The following is a 20,626-nucleotide window of genomic DNA, read 5'->3' on the forward strand; positions in this document are numbered from 1 at the left end:
TTTTTTTTGAGACAGAGTCTCTGTTGCTCTGTTGCCCAGGCTGGAGTGCAGTGGTGTGATCTTGGGTCCCTGCAACCTCCCTGTAACTTCCCAACCTCTGCCACCCAGGCTCAAGCAATTCTTCTGCCTTAGCCTCCCAAGTGGCTGGGATTACAGGCGCCCGCCACCACACCCAGTTAATTTTTCTATTTTTAGTAGAAATGGGGTTTCACCATGTTGGCCAGCCTGGTCTTGAGCTCCTGACCTCAGGTGATACTCCCGCCTTGGCCTCCCAAAGTGCTGGGATTACAGGCATAAGCCACCACATTCAGTCATTTTACCTTTCTACTTATTTCAATATAATTGAGCCTTCCACAAACTGGCCCTATCCTCATTATACATTTTCTGTTTGTTGCTTTTTACCTTGTACGAGTCCTCCACAAGTCAAATTAGATTCCTTTATGATCCCTTGCAGTGTACGATATTTTCTACTTCAACTAATTATTAATATGTTCCATCAGAATGCAAGTTCTAAAAGAGTTCTTCTTCCAATAGAAGTAGAGTAGGTAATTCAGACTAACCATTCTGGCTGAGAAAAAAAATGGATAAATTATTCAAGGCAATTGTCTGAAGTCATCAGAGAGTCACCAAGGCAAATGAAGAATGACAAGGCCAAGTTATGATAGAATAAAACCGAGAAAGGTGAGCTGAGCATTTAGTGCCACTTTTCCCAATGTGTGGGGTTTCTAAACAGAAGGGTCCATGGATTAAATTCAAGAGATCCACACGCTTGGATGGGGAATTTTTTTTTTTAGATGGAGTCTCGCTATGTTGCCCAGGCTGGAGTGCAGTGCCGTGATCTTGGCTCACTGCAAGTTCCACCTCCCGGTTTCACGCCATTCTCCTGCCTCAGCCTCCCGAAAGTCTGGGAGTACAGGCGCCTGCCACCACACCCGGCTAATTTTTTTTGTATTTTTAGTAGAGACAGGGTTTCACCCTGTTAGCCAGATGGTCTTGATTTCCTGACCTCGTGATCTGCCTGCCTCGGCCTCCCAAAGTGCTGGGAGGCATGAGCCAGGGAAATTTTATATGTCTATTTTACTAACTTCTAACTGGAATTTGGCATTTCCTTCTATTATGAATATAAACATAGAATTAACAGTACCTGTGACTCTTTCAGTAATAGAAATCTCAGATATTGGCTAGGCACAGTGGTTCACACCTGCAATTCCAGCACTTTAGGAGGCTGAGGCGGGAGGATGACTTGAGGACTGGAGTTTGAGAGCCGCCTGGGCAATACAGGAAAACCAAATCTTTACAAAAAACTTTAAAATGAAAAAAAAAAGACACCTCAGATATTTTCATATAACATTACTGTCACACCAGATATCTCACAATATCATTTATACTCATCACCACTTCAGAAATAAGGTATTATTATACCCACTGGTAGCTCTAGGGGCCTTTGCCAGTTCTGGAAGATTCAACTGATACACTAAGCAGTTAATACTTTTGAATTAATGTTAAATTCCTGGGTTTTCAAATGCTGTTAGGGCTTACGGACAAAAAATTAGAGTTGGCTGGGCATGGTGGCTCACGCCTGTAATCCCAGCACTTTGGGAGGCCAAGGCAGGCAGATCACAAGGTCAGGAGTTCGAGACCAGCCTGGCCAGCATGGTGAAACCCCGTCTCTACTAAAAAAATATAAAAAATTAGCCCGGCATGGTGGCGCACACCTGTAATCCCAGCTACTCGGGAGGCTGAGGCAGGAGAATCACTTGAACCCAGGAGGCAGAGGTTGCAGTAAGCCAAGATCATGCCACTGTATTCCAGCCTGGGCAACAGAGTGAGCCTCAGTCTCAAAAAAAAAAAAAAAATTAGAGTTCAGGACCCACCCAGGTTGAGGGGTGGAACTCTGGTAAACCCCTAAGGCTCTTTTGGCACTCCTAAGAGCTTTACTGAAAATTAGCCCTCCCTGATATGTAAATCTATATTCAAATCCTTTCAAAACCTCATGGGATTGAGGTAATCCAGCATTGCTAGTGCCCAGGCCATCTGCCAGAAGCAAATATAAATCCCCTCCGAAGAAAGATAGCATCATTCTGGGCCTCACATTATCTGTATGGTTTTTCAAACACAATTTACAGAACTCAACTAGAGAAAAAAAATATATAACACAAGATAAGATAATGGAGTAAAAAAAAAAATGAAGAGATAGGACAGAAAACAGAAACAGACCCACAGGGAATCCAGATAATAAATTATGGACTTTGTAATAACCATGCTTTATTATTTACTGTGTTCAAGCAAAGAAAGGCAAGATTTAGCAAGGAAACAAACAAAACTGAATAAAATACTTGAGCTAAAAAAATACAATAATTAGAATTAGGAACTCAGTAGATGGTTTTAATAGTAAATTACACAGGAATGAAGAGAGAATTAATGACCTGGAAAATAGATCAGAAGAAAATATCCAGAATAAAGCATAAACTACAAAATGATGGGCTGTGCATGGAGACTCATGCCTGTAATCCCAGCACTTTGGGAAGCCGACGCGGGCAGATCACTTGAGGTCAGGAGTTTGAGACCAGCCTGCCCAACATGGCGAAACCCCATCTCTACTAAAAACACAAATTAGCCAGCTGCGGTGGTGGGCGCCTGTAATCCCAGTTACTCAGGAGGCTGAGGCAGAAGAATCACTTGAACCTGGGAGGCGGAGCAAGTTGAATCTGGGAGGCAAACGTGGGTTGCAGTGAGCCGAGATCATGCTACTGCATTCCAGCCTGGGTGACAGAGTGAGACTCTGTCTCAAAAACACACACACACACACACACACACACACACACACACACAAAATGATAGAAAATGCAAAAAAGAGCATAAGAGACAGAGAATACCATGAAAAGGTCTAATGTTTGTATAATTAGAATCCCAATAGGAGTAAAGAGAGAGCAGAGGCCAGTTGTGTTGGCTCATGTCTGTAATCCCAGCACTTTGGGAAGGCGAGGCAGGAGGATCACTTGAGCCCAGGAGTTTGAGACCAGTCTGGGCAACATGGCAAGACTCTATCTCTACCAAAAAAAAAAAAAAATTAGCTGACTGTGGTGGCATGCAACTGTGGTCCCAGCCATTTGGGAGGCTGAGTGAGGCAAGAGGATTGCCTGAGCCCAGGAGGTTGAGGCTGCAGTAAGCCATGACTGCACCACTACACTCCAATGTGGGTGACAGACAGAGATCCTGCCTCAAAACAAAGAGACATAGACAGAGAGAGAGAGTAGAACAGAAGTAAATCTGAAGAGCTAATTATTGAGAATTTTCCAAGACTGATAAATGATATCAAGCTATAGGTTCAAGAAGCACTAAGAACACCAAATATAAAGAAAAGCAAACCTAGACACATGACACTAAAACTATCAAAAATCAAAGACCAAGCAGAAATATCCAAAAACCATCCAGAGATTTAAAAAAAGATTATTTTCAAAGAAGCAAGAATAAAACTGATAGCAACTTCTCAGCAAAGTCAGTAGAAACCAAAAGATAATGGAATGGTAAAACAGCTGCCAACCTAGAATTTATCTCAGGAAAAAAATTGCCCTTCAAAAATGAAAGTGAAAATTTAAATAAGACCTATAGATTAGTTAATAGCTTTAAATTAATGTTAAGTTCTTGATTTTGGCAATTATACTATGGATACAGGAAATGTTAACATTAGTAGAAGCTGTATGAAATGGATGTGGGAACTCCATATATAAATTTTTTTTAAACTTTGTGTAAGTCCAAAATAATTCACACACATTCTAAAAAGGTAAAATAGAGACAATTTCAGAATGGAAGCTCCATAGAGTTGAAATTTCTGGTCTGTTTTTTTCACTGCTATATCCCTGGTATCTAGAACACTGACTAAGACATAGGCGCTCAGTAAATATACATTGAATGAAGGAGCGAACAACAGTAGTAGCAGTAGCTACCAATTAATTCAACACTTACTGTATCTTAAGTGGAATACCAAGCACTTTACTTTCATTAACTCATTTAATCATTCCAACAATTATGTAACATGCATTTTATATTTTATATATGAGTCTCCCTATTTTATAGATGAGGTAAGCAATCTGCTCAAGATCTCATACCAGTAAGTAGTAGGCCCTGTAACACAGACCTATCTGACTCCAAAGTCCATGTTCTTAACCACTATGTTATGGTGCTTTCATGTCACAAAATACGTCTCCTTTCTGTTTTGTTTATCCAAACTCTACCTACCTTTCCAAATCAAGACAAACTGCTCTATAATGACTTAACTACTTTTACTTAACTAATAGTCATTATTTTTTCTTACTGTCAGTTCTCAGTGTACTAGGCCATATAAATTAATGCCATTATATAAGGTCTTGTATTGTTCTGTAATTGTTTGTTATCCAATGAGTTTTTATCTCTTTAACCAGATTACATTTCACAGGGAAGTGACCATATCTTATATTCCTATTAATATAGAGCACATTTGAAGCTCTATAACAATACTTAATATTTTGAATATTTTGTAAAGGGATGAAGAAAACATTTCCATGAAGAAACAGCATTTTGAACGCTTTAGTGATCAGGCTTATAAGGTCTAAGATTCTAAACATCAAATTCGACTCACAAAAAAAAAAAAAAAACTACCTTAAAAGTTTTACATCAAATTTTCTATAGTATCTCTTTTTCCTTATGACATGTTAGGGGATGTTCAGGGTAATTTGGACACAGCAGTACAAGTTCTCCTGGTTAAACCTTCTTGAGAGGGTATATAGATTATGTAGAAGGTAAAGTATGAGAGTGTGCAGATGAACAATTATCCCCACACATGTAAGCTGCAGTTTGTCTGGTGTAAATATACTCTCCCTGCCTGGAACTGCCTGTGTAATGTTCTCTCTTTGGGCTCTGTGGTTTCTCAGTACATTCCAACTGTTCAGAGGCTGGAGCTTGGCTCTGCAAGCACAGATAAACAGCTTCCTGGAGCAGGCTGCCAGCATGAGGAGCAATGACCTCAGCAGAGAAAGTCTGCTTTTCATTACCCTGAGCACATCACTGTGCCGCTAGAGCTAAGAGTGGGAACAACACAAGTTGGATAGAGTTGACTGACTCAAGTCTCCCATTACACCTTGAGTTTTAAAATTCTAGTATGTAGAGGAAAGGGGGTAAAGACAGGAAGTGAGAAAATGGCATATGCAAAGAAAACAAAGAGAAAAACTTTCTTAGGCTATTCTGTGAATGACCTAAAGGATGAGTGGAGTGGCTAAGAGTCATGCAGGCAATCATTGAATATTTTAATCTCCAAAAATGTACACAAAATACAGGGCAAGCAAGAAGTGTTATAGAAAGTAAGAGAGGCCAGGTACAGTGGTGCACACCTGTAATTTCAACATTTTGGGAGGCTGAGGCAGGAGGATAACATGAGCCCAGGAGTTCAAGACCAGCTTGAGCAACAAAATGAGACCCCTGTCTCTACAAAAAAGAAAAAAAAAAGTTAGCTGGGTATGGTGGCACACACCTGTGACCACAGCTACATGGGAAGCTGAGGTAGGAGGACTGCTTGAGCCCAGGAGGTTAAGGCTGCAGTGAGCCATGTTTGCGCCACAGCACTCCAGCCTGGATGACAGAATGAGACCCAATCTCAAAACAAACAAACAAACAAACAAAACAGCAACAACAACCAAAAAAAATACAAAAGAGAGACTAAAAAGTCCTCAAGATCTTCAACTCTGATGCCATTTAAAGAGAGAGAAAAGGAAGACTATCCAGAGCCACAGAGATGCAAAATCCCAGAAAAGTGGAGCTTAAGGAGAACAACACATAATGAAGATGAATTATATATAGCCAGACATCTTATATGTGTCATTTCATGTGATTTGCATAACAACCCTAAAATATAGGTATTATCATCCCTAGTGAAAATCTAGACCTAGAAAATTATAATACAAGGACATCAACAAAGACATTTGTTGTTGTTATTTAATGACAAAGGGATGATTTCAAGTCTGCTTCTACAGCCACCCAGGAAACAATGCTTTTCCCAAACACCTTTCATTGTAGTATTATCTACTGCTGTAGCCCCAGAACTCAGCAATACTAGAACTGTGTCCTAAGAGAAATGTGCACACTTGTGTCACTTTCTGATAAGACAGTTTCTGCAGTGCTGGTAGCATTGCATCTGATAGTTGAAGAAGGGAACCACAATTATGTCCTCAGACAAGAAATTGGTTAGATATGACCCCTCCTGAAGGATCCTGAGAGACAATTTGTTTTTTTGGAGAAGTCATTGACTATAAAGATGCACCTGCAAGGGGCCTGGGAGCTGAGAGACAGACAAACATCTTAGCAAATTCTAAAAGCAGAGCGAAGCTTCATTTGAATTTCATTTCACTTTTCTCAGGGAAGAAGAACCTTTGTGTTACTGCCAAAATCCTAACTGTCCTTCCTTCCTCTCTATCCCCTCCACCCCCATGCCAGCTCATTAAAGATCTTCTGGTTAAAGGTGCCAAATTGTGTCATTCTTTCCTACTCTAGTGCCAAGCCTGTGCCACTAGTTCCACAGATTGATCTGCTGGAGTTCTGAGCAAATTATGGAAGAAATTAAAAGCACTGAAAATTTTAAATTGTTCTGTTGTTGGTGAAGTAAAGCTTTTTAAACTTCTTCTTCTTCTTGTAGAAACAGGGGTCTCATTGTGTTGCCCAGGCTGGTCTCAAACTCCTGGCCTCAAGTGATCTTCCCACCTTGGCTTCCCAAAGTATTGGGATTATAGGTGTGAGTCACTACATCTGGCTTAGTTTCTTAACTGCTGATGACTGACTTTACATTGCTAATGGCATGACACTTGTTAATTCAGACTCATGTGTATGTACTTGATTCCCAGAGGAGTATTCAGGGAATTATCAGAGTGGTGGTATGAAGGAATATCAGGGCTTGAACCAAATAAAGATCCTTTATATTATTTATAGATTGAAATAAATCAAGTTATTTCTCTAAGGGGAGATATTTTAATGTAAAAAAATCAGACCTAAATTTTATACTAGCTAGCTGCAAAAGCAGCTCCCATGAGAACAGAAATAATATCATTGGGGCTTGAGAACACTTCAGCCAAGGATGGTGTTTTCTTCATTTCCTCTTATTGGATGGTTTCATAACAGGTAAGTTTCTTCTAACTTGTAGAAGGCAGGGGGTGGGGGGGAGTAAGGTCTTTCCTGACAGGGAGAATCTGGGCCCAATTATTACTTCTGTAACCTTTGACTCTGACTTCCAAATGAGTCAAGGGACCAGTGGGCTGTGAAATAGCTTCCTCCATTACCAGGTCAAGTGCTGCTGGATAGTTTCCTTTAACCATAACACAAAGGAACTGAAGAAGTGAGATGGATTCTACAAAAACAGGCAACTTCTTGCATCCTCAATGACCCTGGATTTTTAAGTTTCAAAACAGATTTTGGTGACTCTTAACTTACCACTATGGCTTCCTGCAGTCTTTATGCTATAGCATCTCTCTAGTAATATAGAAAAGAGCCAGAATCCTCTATAGATTTGGTTCTATGATGGCCTAACAGAGGTGCCTGGCCGAGTAACAGTGGGGATAGGGTTGCTTTAACCGAAGGCAAATCTATTCCTGACAATTATCTGAGTCTGTGGGAATCCAGATGCTGACAATGAGAAATGGGTAATTTTCTGTTACAATGTGTCAACTCCAGCGAAGAACTGAACTATGGAAAAAAGGCAGGGGAGGGGGTGGGTACAGGGGGAAGCATTACCCCTTTTGAAGAAGTCTATAATAGGTTTAGTCACCATTACTTCACCACACCACATTTTGGCTCAATTTAACAAAAATAAGTAGAGAAAACATGAGCAGAAATGGCCCAAAGAAGTCTCAAGTCCATCTCTCATTCAAAGCTACAAGCCTGGAAATCAGTGAAGTCTTGGTTTGTTCTGATGTGCTTCTTGTTGGCTCACACCTGCTCCTCTGTTACCACGGACACAAGAAGAACCCCAAACAACACTACTTAAACTCTAGATGGTGAATGATCCTAAAAAAATCTGTCACCTTTAGAATGAATGTTTATACCCTGATTGTTCTAGATTATGTAGGAAAGAAGTGGGTCATCTTTTCACAGGGTTTAGAGTAACTGTCTGAAAAAACAAAAAAAGAAACGATATGTATTTTATAATCATGGATTGTTTTCATTAGAGTTACATTTTAAGTTATTTAGGAATATGCACTATTACCTATGTAACAAACCTGCACGCTCTGCACTGCCACATGATATCCCAGAACTTAAGGTAAAAGAAAAAAAACCGAGGCCGGGGCGCGGTGCGCTCAAGCCGTATCCAGCATTTTTGGGAGCCGAACGGCCGGATCACGAGGTCAGAGATCGAGACCATCCTGAGACTAAACGGGTGGAAACACCTCTCTACTAAAAATGGCAAAAACTAGCCGAGGTGAGTGGCGCCGGGCCCTGTATAGTCCCAGCTACTCGGGTGAGGCTGAAGCAGGAGGAATGGCTCAAACCCGGGAGCGGAGTTGCAGTGAGACTGAACTCGGCACTGCAGCTCCAGCCTGGGCCGAAGAGTGCGAGACTCCGTCTTCAAAAAAAAAAAATTAAATAAATTAAAAACAAAAAAAAAAAAGAAAAAGGAAAAAAAAATGGATATGGATATTGGAATCTCTTTTTTCTCCAAGGATGAATTAATGACGTTCTATTATGGATTTATCTTGAATCAAAATTAATTCTGATGATTAACATGTATCAAAATGAAATTATTAATGCCTCTTTTCTAAAAACTGACAAAGATTTCCATCTCCATATTTATACTATGTAGTGTAGAACACAAATACTTTTGATGACTAATTATTTTATTTACTTTCGCTGGTTAAATAGGAGCAGGGCATGAGGGAGGCCAACTACCCATGAGGGGGTCCTAGGAACACTGCCTATTAAGGGTACTCCACTCTCAGTAGCAACAAATAAAATCAATCAAATGATCTTTTTTGGACACAGGAAGCTTACTTAGATAATCCAGGTGGACAAAGAGAAGGTGAGTCACCCTCTGAGTTAGGTTATTGGTTCTCTGATGGGATGAGCTCTCAATCATTATCTCTTCCAAGAGGCCTTCCCTGTCCATCCTATATATTATGTTACTCTGGCTGTTTTCTTGTTATTTGTCTTGTTACAGTTACCAGCTGTGTAACCATGAGAATGTTACTTTTAAGCACCTGAATTTCCTTATGAGTAAAATGAGGATGATACTAATACCCTGTTTATAGAACTGTGAAGATTAAATAATATTTATTATATGCTTAGAACAGTGCCTAGCACATGGTGTTTATTAACTGTTAGCTATTCTCATCCTCATCAATTTGCTTGTTTATTGATTATTGCCTTCATTAAAACAGTAGGTTCATAAATAGGTACCTTATTTGTCTTACTCACTGCTCCATTCCCATTGCATAGTACACACAGGCACAGAGTAGGTGCCCAAAAATAATTTGTGAATGAATAATTTGCAAATGAATGCCGTCCTATATTCTCACGTATCCTTAAAATAAACCAAAGGTAGTCTGTATACTTCTTTCCCTTGCAACCAAAACAGTCATCATAAAAACTTCACCAAAAAACTAAAATCATCCTTTAAAAAACAAAAACAAGACACTTGACCATAAAAGTGAGCTCTCCTGGGCCCACCAACTAAGACCACAGAATATTATTCATTTCTATATTAGTATGTGGAGGTCAAGCTCCCTGATGCCACAGTATTGTAAACTATCAATTTAGCCTGTGAAGAATGGTTCCCAATTCTGATAGGAATTCTCAGATTTCAGCCTGTTTTTCTCTCATCATTATTTTCCAATGTCTCAAAAAGCCACATTTCTCATTTTATCTTTACCACAAGAATCTGGTCACACTCTGCTGTGGTTTCTAAGTTAGAGTACTCTCGCCTCATTTTCTTGGATGTACTTCTTCAGAGGTCCTGACCCAGTGTTGACATTTGGTCTATTCTTAGAGTAGCACCTCTAAATATTAATTTCTTTTACCTTCCACTTGTTGAAGGACAACATTCAGAGGTAGAGGTTACATACAACATAAAAGAAAATCCTCTGGGATTTAGCACCCGTCTTTCAAGAGTGTCCAGAGGAATATGATCTACAGAGCTCATGGACTTGCAGACATATACAAAGTACTGCTCAGCCACTTGTGTTTTGCAGTTTATCCAGATTTGCTGGAACAGTCACGGACTTGTTTGAAAACACCAACAACCAAGGAGTGACAGACAGCATAGGTGAGAGGGCAAGCAGACCCAGAGAAGAAAATCAGAAGAGAAGCCTTCCAAAAACAATTTCAAGGAGTACTTTTATCACTGTTTAAAGGTAAATCACCCATGGTTAAATATATGAAAGTCTCAAGATGCGAACTTGAAACTGTAAGATGGAAGGGTACCGTTAACATATTTTTAAAAATCATGCTCCCTGCTCTTTACAGTCAGCTCCAGTTGCATCCCCCAAAAGGCCAATATTAAACATTTAAATGGCAATGAACTGAGGTCACCAGCTAAGCCTGTGTGATAAGCTTGCAAAGTATAGTTCATAAGGGAGAATTCAAAAATAGGAGAAATTATAGCTAGAAGAAACCTCCAAATATGATCTGGTTAGCCCTAGCAACACTAAGCAGTAAAGTGAGTTGGAGGCAACAGAGAACAGTGGCCTCTGTAATACAGCAGATGAGGCTTGATTCCTGACTCTGTCATTTAATAGCTTGTGAACTTGAAGAAGCTATTTTAACCTTTCTGACTATCCACTTCCTCCTCTATAAAACAGAGATAACAATAATAATAGTACCCATCTCAAAGAATTGTAGTAGCTGAGACATGGTATTAGTTTAGTAAAAACTGCATATTATAATATATTATTATGATGATTATGATTAGCATGTAAGGCTTTATTAAACTCACTTCATAGATGAGGCAACTGAAGCCCATATTTCAGACATTTGCCCAAGGTTATAGAGTGAGGACTTATAAGAATAAGGAGCTCTTCTTCCTTCTAGGGTAGTGCTCTTTCCACTTCATTATGTTTCTCTTATAAATCAATACAAAACTGAAGCCTGAGGCCAGGCACAGTGGCTCACGCCTGTAATCCCAGCACTTTGGGAGGCCGAGGTGGGCAGATCACAAGGTCAGGAATTCGAGACCAGCCTGGCTAACACAGTGAAACCCCATCTCTACTAAAAATACAAAAAACAAAAATTAGCTGGGCATGGTGGGAGGTGCCTATAGTCCCAGCTACTCCGGAAGCTGAGGCGGGACAATGGCGTGAACCCAGGAGGCGGAGCTTGCAGTGAGCCGAGATCATCCCACTGCACTCCAGCCTGGGTGACAGAGCAAGACTCCATCTCAAAAAAAAAAAAACAAAACTGAAGACTGAAAGTGAAGGATTTTCACTAACTAAATCAAATTCACAAAGTAAACTCAGGAGCTTCCATCATCCAGGTCTCTGTGTCTACCAAATTATACTTACATTACTTCCCATTCTGTCATACATCCACACTTTTCAAGTCTTAAAAAAAAAAAAAAAAAAAAGCCCAAAAGTTTTTGGAGCTGGTTTACTTTTCACTTCTCGAAATAACTTATCTCAGGCCAATCTGGTGTCATAGAGTTATGGAAGTGTCAGGTATGTGTCACTCGTATATTATGTAAATTTCAGCTTTTTGGGGACAAGAAACAGCCCGCTTGGCAAGTACATTTCTATCAGCACTGTAGAAAATCTTACGATTTTTTTTCTTTTTTTTGAGACAGAGTTTCGCTCTTGTTGCCCAGGCTGGAGTGGAGTGCAATGGCACAATCTCAGCTCACTGCAACCTCTGCCTCCCAGGTTCAAGAGATTCTCCTGCCTCAGCCTCCTGAGTAGCTGGGATTACAGGCATGTGCCACCACCGCTGGCTAATGATTTTTTTTCAACAGTGTATTGGTAGATAAAAGCTGCCTACAGTCAGCCTTACTGTTGGTTCACTACAGCTCAGAACTGGCTACACAGAAAAGTGGAATTCACTTTTGGAGTGCTAGGTGCACGGTATACTGCTTCTAAAATGGCAGAAAATAGAGCTTTACCAAAAATAAGAAAGGGAGGGCCGGGCGCGGTGGCTCAAGCCTGTAATCCCAGCACTTTGGGAGGCCGAGACGGGCGGATCACGAGGTCAGGAGATCGAGACCATCCTGGCTAACACGGTGAAACCCCGTCTCTACTAAAATACAAAAAATTAGCCAGGCGAGGTGGCGGGCGCCTGTGGTCCCAGCTACTCGGGAGGCTGAGGCAGGAGAATGGCGTGAACCCGGGAGGCGGAGCTTGCAGCGAGCTGAGATCCGGCCACTGCACTCCAGCCTGGGCGACAGAGCAAGACTCCGTCTCAAAAAAAAAAAAAAAAGAAAGAAAGGGAGGAAAAAACAAGAAAACAGTCCTTATTATAACAAAATCTAGAAGAGTAGAAAGTATTCAATAACTTAAAATATAGACACTGCTGTAGATTCAATAAATATTTACCTAACATCTAGTATATGCGAAGCATCATGCCAAGTACCAGAAATGCAAAGATGAAGACTAAATGAGGCCAGATGCAAATGGCTCACGCCTACAATCCCAACAGTTTGGGATGCCAAGGCGGGCAGATCACTTGAGTCCAGGAGTTCGAGACCAGCCTGGCTAACATGGTGAAACCCCATCTCTACTAAAAATACAAAAATTAGCTGGGTATGGTGGCGGGCGCCTGTAATCCCAGTTACACAGGAGGCTGAGGCGGGAGAATCTCTTGAACCCGGGAGATAGAGGTTGCAGTGAGCCAAGACTGCACCACCGCACTCTAGCCTGGGCAACAGAGGGAGACTCTGCCTCAAAAAAAAAAAAAAAAAAAAAAAGCCTACCTTCAAGGAACCAGTGTAATAGGGAAAAGACTGATAACAGAGATGAGGAGGGGAGTAAAATGAAAAAAGCCAGGAAGAAGCATTACCCCCAGAAGAGTCATATTTCACTTGGCAAGGAGCCTCAAGAGTGCTGGTACAGATTAAATGGCCTAGAAACTTGACCTGTAGGCTTGTCAGTTCGCTTGTCAGTTCTATAAAAGCAAGCAAGGCTATTCAATCTCAGTCTTTATTCCCTGCCCACCTCATTTGCTCCAGCCCGCATCACGAGAACAAGTAAAATTCCTTTCTTTACTTCATCCTCCTTTAGAAGACTGGGTGAAAGGAACAACTTTACTCCCAGAAAGCTTCTTTTTCCAAGGAACCTAAAATGCCAATCCATAAAAAATCTAGATTTCACTGATAAGAACTTCAGAGTTCAGCAAAAGAGCTAGGGAATCTCAAGTATTCCCCTAACAGCAACCCAAGTTGAGGCCATCTGAATAGCTGTCTGATCTCCAAGGAGCCTCTGGAGAACAGAAAGGAAAAAAAAAATCTATGTTCAAGGAAGATGAACTTGAGTTCAAGATTCACTTAAACGGAAGCCTATAAGGATTATTCTTCCTTTCTTAGAATGTTCCCAATAAACCAGAAGAAAAGGAAAGAGAATCGAAATGATTATATAAATATGTGATGGCATATTGGTAATAAAAATAATGCTTTGTATTTCTCTAGCACATCCTTTCATGAAGATTGTGTTTTGCATGGTACTGTACGAAAACAGACACGTAGACCAATGGAAAGAATAGAATACTCAAAAATAAAGCACACACTTAAAACAATCTTATCTTTGACAAGGCTGACAAAAACAAGCAATGGGGAAAGGACTCCCTGTTTAATAAATGGTGCTGGGATAACTGGCGAGCCATATGCAGAGGAATGACACTGGACCCTTACCTTTCACTATATACAAAAATTAACTCAAGATAGATTAAAGATTTAAATGTAAGACCTCAAACTATAAAAATCCTAGAAGCAAACCTAGGAAATATCCTTCTCAACATCAGCCTTGGCAAATAATTCTTGGCAAAGTCCCCAAAAGCAATTGCAACAAAAACAAAAATTGACAAGTGGGACCTAATTAAACTAAAAAGCTTCTGCACAGCAAAAGTAACTATCAATAGACAACCTACAGAATGGGAAAAAATATTGACAAATTATGCATCCAACAAAGGTCTAATATCCAGAATCTGTAAGGGACTTAAACCAAGACGCAAAATTCAAATAACCCCATTTTAAAATGGTCAAAGGACATGAACAGACACTTTCTCAAAAGAAGATATATAAGTGGCCAGGAAACATATGAAAAAATGCTCATTATCACTCATCATCAGAGACATTATCACTCATCATCAGAGAAATGCAAATCAAAACCACAATGAGATACCATCTCATGCCAGTCAGAATGACTATTATTAAAAAGTCAGGAAAAAAAAACCAACACACACAGATGCTGGCAAGGCTGCTAAGAAAAGAGGATGCTTACACACTGTTGGTGGGAATGTAAATTAGTTCAGCTACTGTGGAAATCAGTTTGGAGATTTCTCAAATAACTTAAAACAGAGCTACCATTTGACTCGGCAATCCCATTCATTAGTGGGTATGCCAAAGGAAAATACATCATTCTCCCCATGCACTCGTACATTCATCGCTGCACTATTCACAATAGCAAAGACATGGAGTCAACTTAGCTGCCCATCAAGGTTAATTGGATAAAGAAAATATGGTACATATATACCATGGAGTACTATGCAGACATAAAAAAAAGAATGAAATCATGTCCTTTGCAGCAACATGGATGGAGCTAGAGGCCATAATCCTAAGTGAATTAATGTAGGAACAGAAAACCAAATACCACATGTTCTCACTTATAAGTGGGAGCTAAACATTGAGCATTCATGGACATGAACATGGGAGCAACAGACACTGTGGACTGCTAGAGGGAAGGAAGGAGGGGGGTAATGGGTCAAAAACTACCTATTGGGTATTATGCTCACTACCTGGGTGCAATGTACCCATGTAACAAACCTGCACATGTATTCCCTGTATCTAAAATAAAAGTTGGAAGAAAAAGAAGATTAATGTATTTTAAAGTGTTTATCTCATTCAGCCTAAAAACAGTTCTGTGATATTCAAAAAGTGGTAATCAGTTGGGCATGGTGGCTCATGGCTACAATCCCAACACTTCAAGAGGCCAAGGCAAGAGAATTACTTGAGGCCTGGAGTTCAAAACCAGCCTGGTCAACATACTGAAACACTGTCTCTACAAAAGAAAAATTTTAAAATTAGCTGGGCATGACAGCACATACCTGTAGGCCCAGCTACTAGGGAGGCTGAGGCAGAAGGATTCCTTGAGCCCAGGAGTTCAAGGATACAATGAGCCATGATGATGCCACTGCACTCCAGCCTGAACAACAGAGTAAAATTCTATCTCAAAAAAATAAAAAAGGTAGTAATCATTTTGACTTTTATACATTCTAAGCATACTTTACAAAGAAGTATGACCTTTTTTTTTTTTTGAGACAGAGTCTCTCTCTGTTGGCCAGGCTGGAGTACAGTGGCACCATCTCGGCTCACTGCTACCTCTGCCTACCGGGTTCAAGCGATTCTCCTGCCTCAGCCTCCCGAGTAGCTGGGATTACAGGTGCGTGCCACCATGCCCAGCTGATTTTTGTATTTTTAGTACAGATGGGGTTTCACCATGTTGGTCAGGCTGGTCTCCTACTCCTGACCTCATGATCTGCCCTCCACAGCCTCCCAAAGTATTGGGGTTACAGGCGTGAGCCACCTCGCCCGGCCTAAGTATGATCTTTCAAATATATAATCTATGAAAGATATCCTCCCTCTAGAAATATTTCTTTAAAAAAATTTTTAAGTTCTAATTTTCATGGGCACATAGTAGGTGTATATATTTTGGGGGCACATGAGATGTTTTGATACAGACATGCAACGTTAAATAGTCACATCATGGAGAATAGAGTATCCACCCCATCAAGCATTTATCCTTTGTGTTACAAACAATCTAAATATACTTTTTTTTTTTTTTTTTGAGACGGAGTCTCGCTCTGTCGCCCAGGCTGGAGTGCAGTGGCTGGATCTCAGCTCACTGCAAGCTCCACCTCCCGGGTTCGCGCCATTCTCCTGCCTGAGCCTCCCGAGTAGCTGGGACTACAGGCGTCCACCATCACACCCAGCTAATTTTTTGTATTTTTAGTAGAGACAGGGTTTCACTGTGTTAGCCAGGATGGTCTCGATCTCCTGACCTCATGATCCACCCGCCTCGACCTCCCAAAGTGCTGGGATTACAGGCGTGAGCCACCGCACCTGGCCAACTCTTTGAGTTATTTTAAAATGAACAACTAAGTTATCACTGACTCTAGTCACCCTGTTGTGCTATCAAATAGCATGTCTTATCCATTCTTTCTATTTTTTTTTTTGTACCCATCAACCATCCCCACCTCTTCCCCCAGCCCCCCGCTACCCTTCCCAACCTCTGGTAACCATCCTTCTATTCTCTTTGTCCATGAGTTTAATTGTTTTGATTTTTAGATCCCACAAATAAGTGAGAACATCCAATGTTTGTCTTTCTGTGTCTGGTTTATTTCACTTAACATAATGATCTTCAGTTCTATTCATGTTGTTGCAAATGACAGGATCTCATTCTCTTTTAGGGCCGAATAATACTCCATTGTGTGTATGTACCACATTTTCTTTACCCATTCATCTGTTAATGGACACTTAGATTGCTTCCAAATCTTAGTACTCTAAACAGTGCTGCAACAAACATAGGAGTACTGATATTTATTCGATATACTAATTTCCTTTCTTTTAGTTATATACCCAGCAACAGAACTGCTGGATCATATGGCAGCCCTATTCCTAGTTTTTTGAGGAAACTCCAAACTGTTCTCCATAGTGGTTATACTAATTTACATCCCCATCAACAGTGTAGAAGTGTTCCCTTTCTCCACATCCTCACCAGCATTTGTTATTGCCTGTCTTTAGGATATAAGCCATTATAACCGGGGTGAGATGTTATCTCATTGTAGTTTTGATTTTCGTTTCTCTGATGATCAATGATGTTGAGCACCTTTGCTTATGCCTGTTTGCCATTTGTATGTCTTGTTTTGAGAAATGTCTATGCACATCTTTTGTCTGTTTTTTGATGGGATTATTGGATGTTTTCCTATAGGGATGTTTGAGCTCCTTATATATTCTGGTTATTAATCCCTTGTCAGATGGGTAGTTTGCAAATATTTTCTCCCATTCTGTGGGTTGTCTCTTCATTTTGCTGATTAGAAATACTCTTAAATCATTAAGTGATTGGCACAGCATCCTGTAGAAAGAAAACTGCAAGGAGCATTAGCCTAAACAATTCCATGAGAAAAGCCAGCCATGAAAAAAACAGGCCAGATGAACACCAACTAAAGGAAATCAAAGTGAATATTCTGAATAAAGGAGAAAGTTAAAAGAGGAACCTAAAGAAACAGATCTAATAGATCAAACAAGCGGTTGTTAAGCTACTGTAATCAAAACCATTCATGAGACATCACTGGACAAAACTAGCTGCACCAAAGGCATGATCCAAAACATGTTTGGGCGGCCCACAACCAACCTACCAAAACTAAACATTCACTGCCACTACATAATCAGCATTATCCCACTCTGTTCCTCAAGTGTCCTGCCTGCTTCCAAGCGCCTCCTCTGGGTTCACTGTATTAGTACGACATTCATGTACTTACTATTCAGTGAAGAACCTGGCAATTCCATATTGGCTAATATCTTCTCTGTTCTCCAGCAGCTGGCACACTGCATCCTCCATGTAGGTGAGGACATGTCGCTGAGCTGTAATCAAATAGCAACAGAGAAAGAGAAAATGAGAGAAAGACTAAAAAAATAATGATCCCAATCCTAGTAGGTCATGTGTAAGGCAATCCAGGTGTTGGCTCTGTCTGATGACACTTCATCAGTGGACTGGAATAGGCAAAGCAAACTTGCTGACCCTAACTGAGCTATAGTCTCAAAGGATAGATTGGGAGATGATGTGAACATGACCTATTGCCATTTGACTGGCTGTTAGTATTAGCATCAACCCTTTATTCTTCATTTCAATGACAAGGGTGGGTTGAAGAGGAGATTTAGCACCATTCAGCAGATACACCTGGAAGTTCTTTTCTTTCTACCTCCTATTCTTTTCCACTTCTGCATCAGAAACTTATCCCAGGGAGTTTGTAATTCCATGCTTGAAGCATGGATGGTATGATTGTAAAGAAAACTCTGGCCAGGCACAGTGGCTCACGCCTGTAATCCCAGCACTTTGGGAGGCTGAGGCAGGCAGATCACTTGAGGTCAGGAGTTCCAGACCAGCTTGGCAACATGGTGAAAACCTGTCTCTACTAATACAAAAATTAGCCAGACACAGTGGCATATGCCTGTAATCCCAGCTACTCAGGAAGGTGTGGGAGGGGAATCGCTTGAACCTGGGAGGCGGAGGTTGCAGTGAGCCGAGATCGTGCCATTGCACTCCAGCCTGGGCGGCAGAGTCAGACTCCATCTCAAAAAAGAAAAAAAAGAAAACTCAGTTAATTAAAAAAAAAAAAAAAAAAGTTTAAGGACCATGAAAATTTTAATACTGGTGTGTATGCAAGTTATTAACTTTGGTAAATAACAAGACCATGAAATCTGTCTGGCTCGGTTTATTAGACATCATGTTTTCTGCATTTGTTGTGACTTGGAAGTGTGTGAGTTAATCATGGGCGTATAATAAAAACTATGAGTATTAGAGTGAGACAGACCTGAGTTTGAATCATGGCTCTGTCTTGGTAGCTTAATCTTGGATAGTTACTTAGCCTGCACCTGTTTTCTTCTTTATCAAGCATGGAAAGCAATATAATTTAACTATGTTTCTCAAAATATGGTCAATCAATTTCTTGATCTGAATCCCCTGGGATGCCCTGTTTAAAATGCAGCTTTATAGTCTGGCACTGTCCCAGATTTAGTGACCTTAAATTTCTTCCTAGAGCCCAATAATTTTTAACAAGTACCCCTGGTGCTTCTTATGTACCTTAAGTTTTTTGTTTGTTTGTTTGTTTGTTTGTTTTGAGACGGAGTCTCGCTCTGTCGCCGGGGCTGGAGTGCAGTGGTGGCCGGATCTCAGCTCACTGCAAGCTCCGCCTCCCGGGTTCCCGCCATTCTCCTGCCTCAGCCTCCCGAGTAGCTGGGACTACAGGCGCCCGCCACCTCGCCCGGCTAGATTTTTTTTTTGTATTTTTTAGTAGAGAGGGGTTTCACCGGGTTAGCCAGGATGGTCTCGATCTCCTGACCTCGTGATCCGCCCGTCTCGGCCTCCCAAAGTGCTGGGATTACAGGCTTGAGCCACCGCGCCCGGCCTATGTACCTTAAGTTTAAGAATCACTGGTTAAGAACTTCGGCTTTTGACTATAGAGAGTTGAGAGCTCCATTCTGAGCTCTGCTGCTTCCTAGCTACGTGACCATAAACAAATTACTCTTCAAGCCTATTCTTCATGGTAAAATGGGGGTAATAATGGTACTTACATTATAGGGTTATGAGAAATAAGTAAGATAATACAGGTAAAACACCACTATGTGCTTGGTGCATAGTACGTGACTGATAATGTTTCCTTAAAAGCCTATCTCAAATGGCGTTATTGGGAGTTTACTTCAGTAAACAACATAGGCCAGAACTTCTTAGATGTCAGATACTCAAATACTTCTTCCCCTTCTCTGAATTTTGTCCTTAGGTATGACAGTGGTATCCTGACAAACTTTACACGGAAGCTTCCAATTCAGTGTCCCCGTTTACCATAAAAAATTCAGAAAAATACTTTCATCTGGAGCAGTGAGAACAAAAAACGCTAAGTGACGGATATCCTTCCAAAAAGTAATTCCATGAAGTTGCTGCCAAAGCAGACATTTACTTCTTTCACAGTTTCATTCCTCAGGAAAATATGAAGGAATTACCTAAAATTTATAAATACTGGTGTTTCAAAAAACTTTCTGAAGTCCTAGTAGTCTAGTGAAGCTCATAAAACAAGTAAGTTTATCTGCCAACCTGAGCTCAAGAGTCTTCACTTGACCATAATGATCACAGTGACTAAGGTTTCACCATGTTTCCAGCAGCCTAAAGTCCAGATGGATGGCCTGTTTACATTCTGTGACTCGTTCTATCTAAATGAGTGCTTCCCCAAACTAACAACTATCAGTCACTGCAAACCCTGACTGCCCACCCCCAACCCCACCCAAAAAGGGGTAAAAACAAAATCAGTTCCTCAACTCAACAGTTCATCCAACTAGAAAACTGTTTCTTTAAGAAATGGCCAAAACTGAGAGTGAAGCTGTAAGATAATACCTGCCAATTTCTGACACTGTTTTCAAAATATAATAATTATAATTAGGTGTGTATTAAATTGGGAGGGAAAAATGGCCAGGGAAACATTAAAATCAGCTGCATTTTCACCTCTGTGTTCTCCTTCCTTTCTTCTATGGGTTTATCCTGATCTTACAAAAAGATTCCTTCCTTGGGCTATATGGCCTTTTATGACTTAGCTCTACCTAAGGCTAGTACAGGATTTTTTTTTTCTTTTGATGGTAGAAATGAAAGAGCTGTACTTAGAAGCAAATCCTGCTTCTCCTCCTCCCTAGCTCCAGGGACTCAAAGTTAAT

General features: G+C 40.6%; 1 protein-coding gene across 4 annotated transcripts in view; it reads right to left on the reverse strand.

Annotated features, from left to right (window-relative positions):
• Positions 1-20,626, reverse strand: part of CSTPP1 (centriolar satellite-associated tubulin polyglutamylase complex regulator 1) — a 242,774-nt gene that overhangs the window by 180,520 nt on the left and 41,628 nt on the right. For all 4 annotated transcript variants that reach the window (XM_017862010.1, XM_017862011.1, XM_017862009.1 and 1 more), the window contains exon 2: positions 17,686-17,788. In XM_017862010.1, the coding sequence (XP_017717499.1) occupies positions 17,686-17,788 (103 nt within the window). The remainder of the gene's footprint in view (positions 1-17,685; positions 17,789-20,626) is intronic.

This window comes from Rhinopithecus bieti, unplaced genomic scaffold (genome assembly GCF_001698545.2).
Source record: "Rhinopithecus bieti isolate Rb0 unplaced genomic scaffold, ASM169854v2 scaffold_61533, whole genome shotgun sequence".
Taxonomy (NCBI): Eukaryota; Metazoa; Chordata; class Mammalia; order Primates; family Cercopithecidae; genus Rhinopithecus; species Rhinopithecus bieti.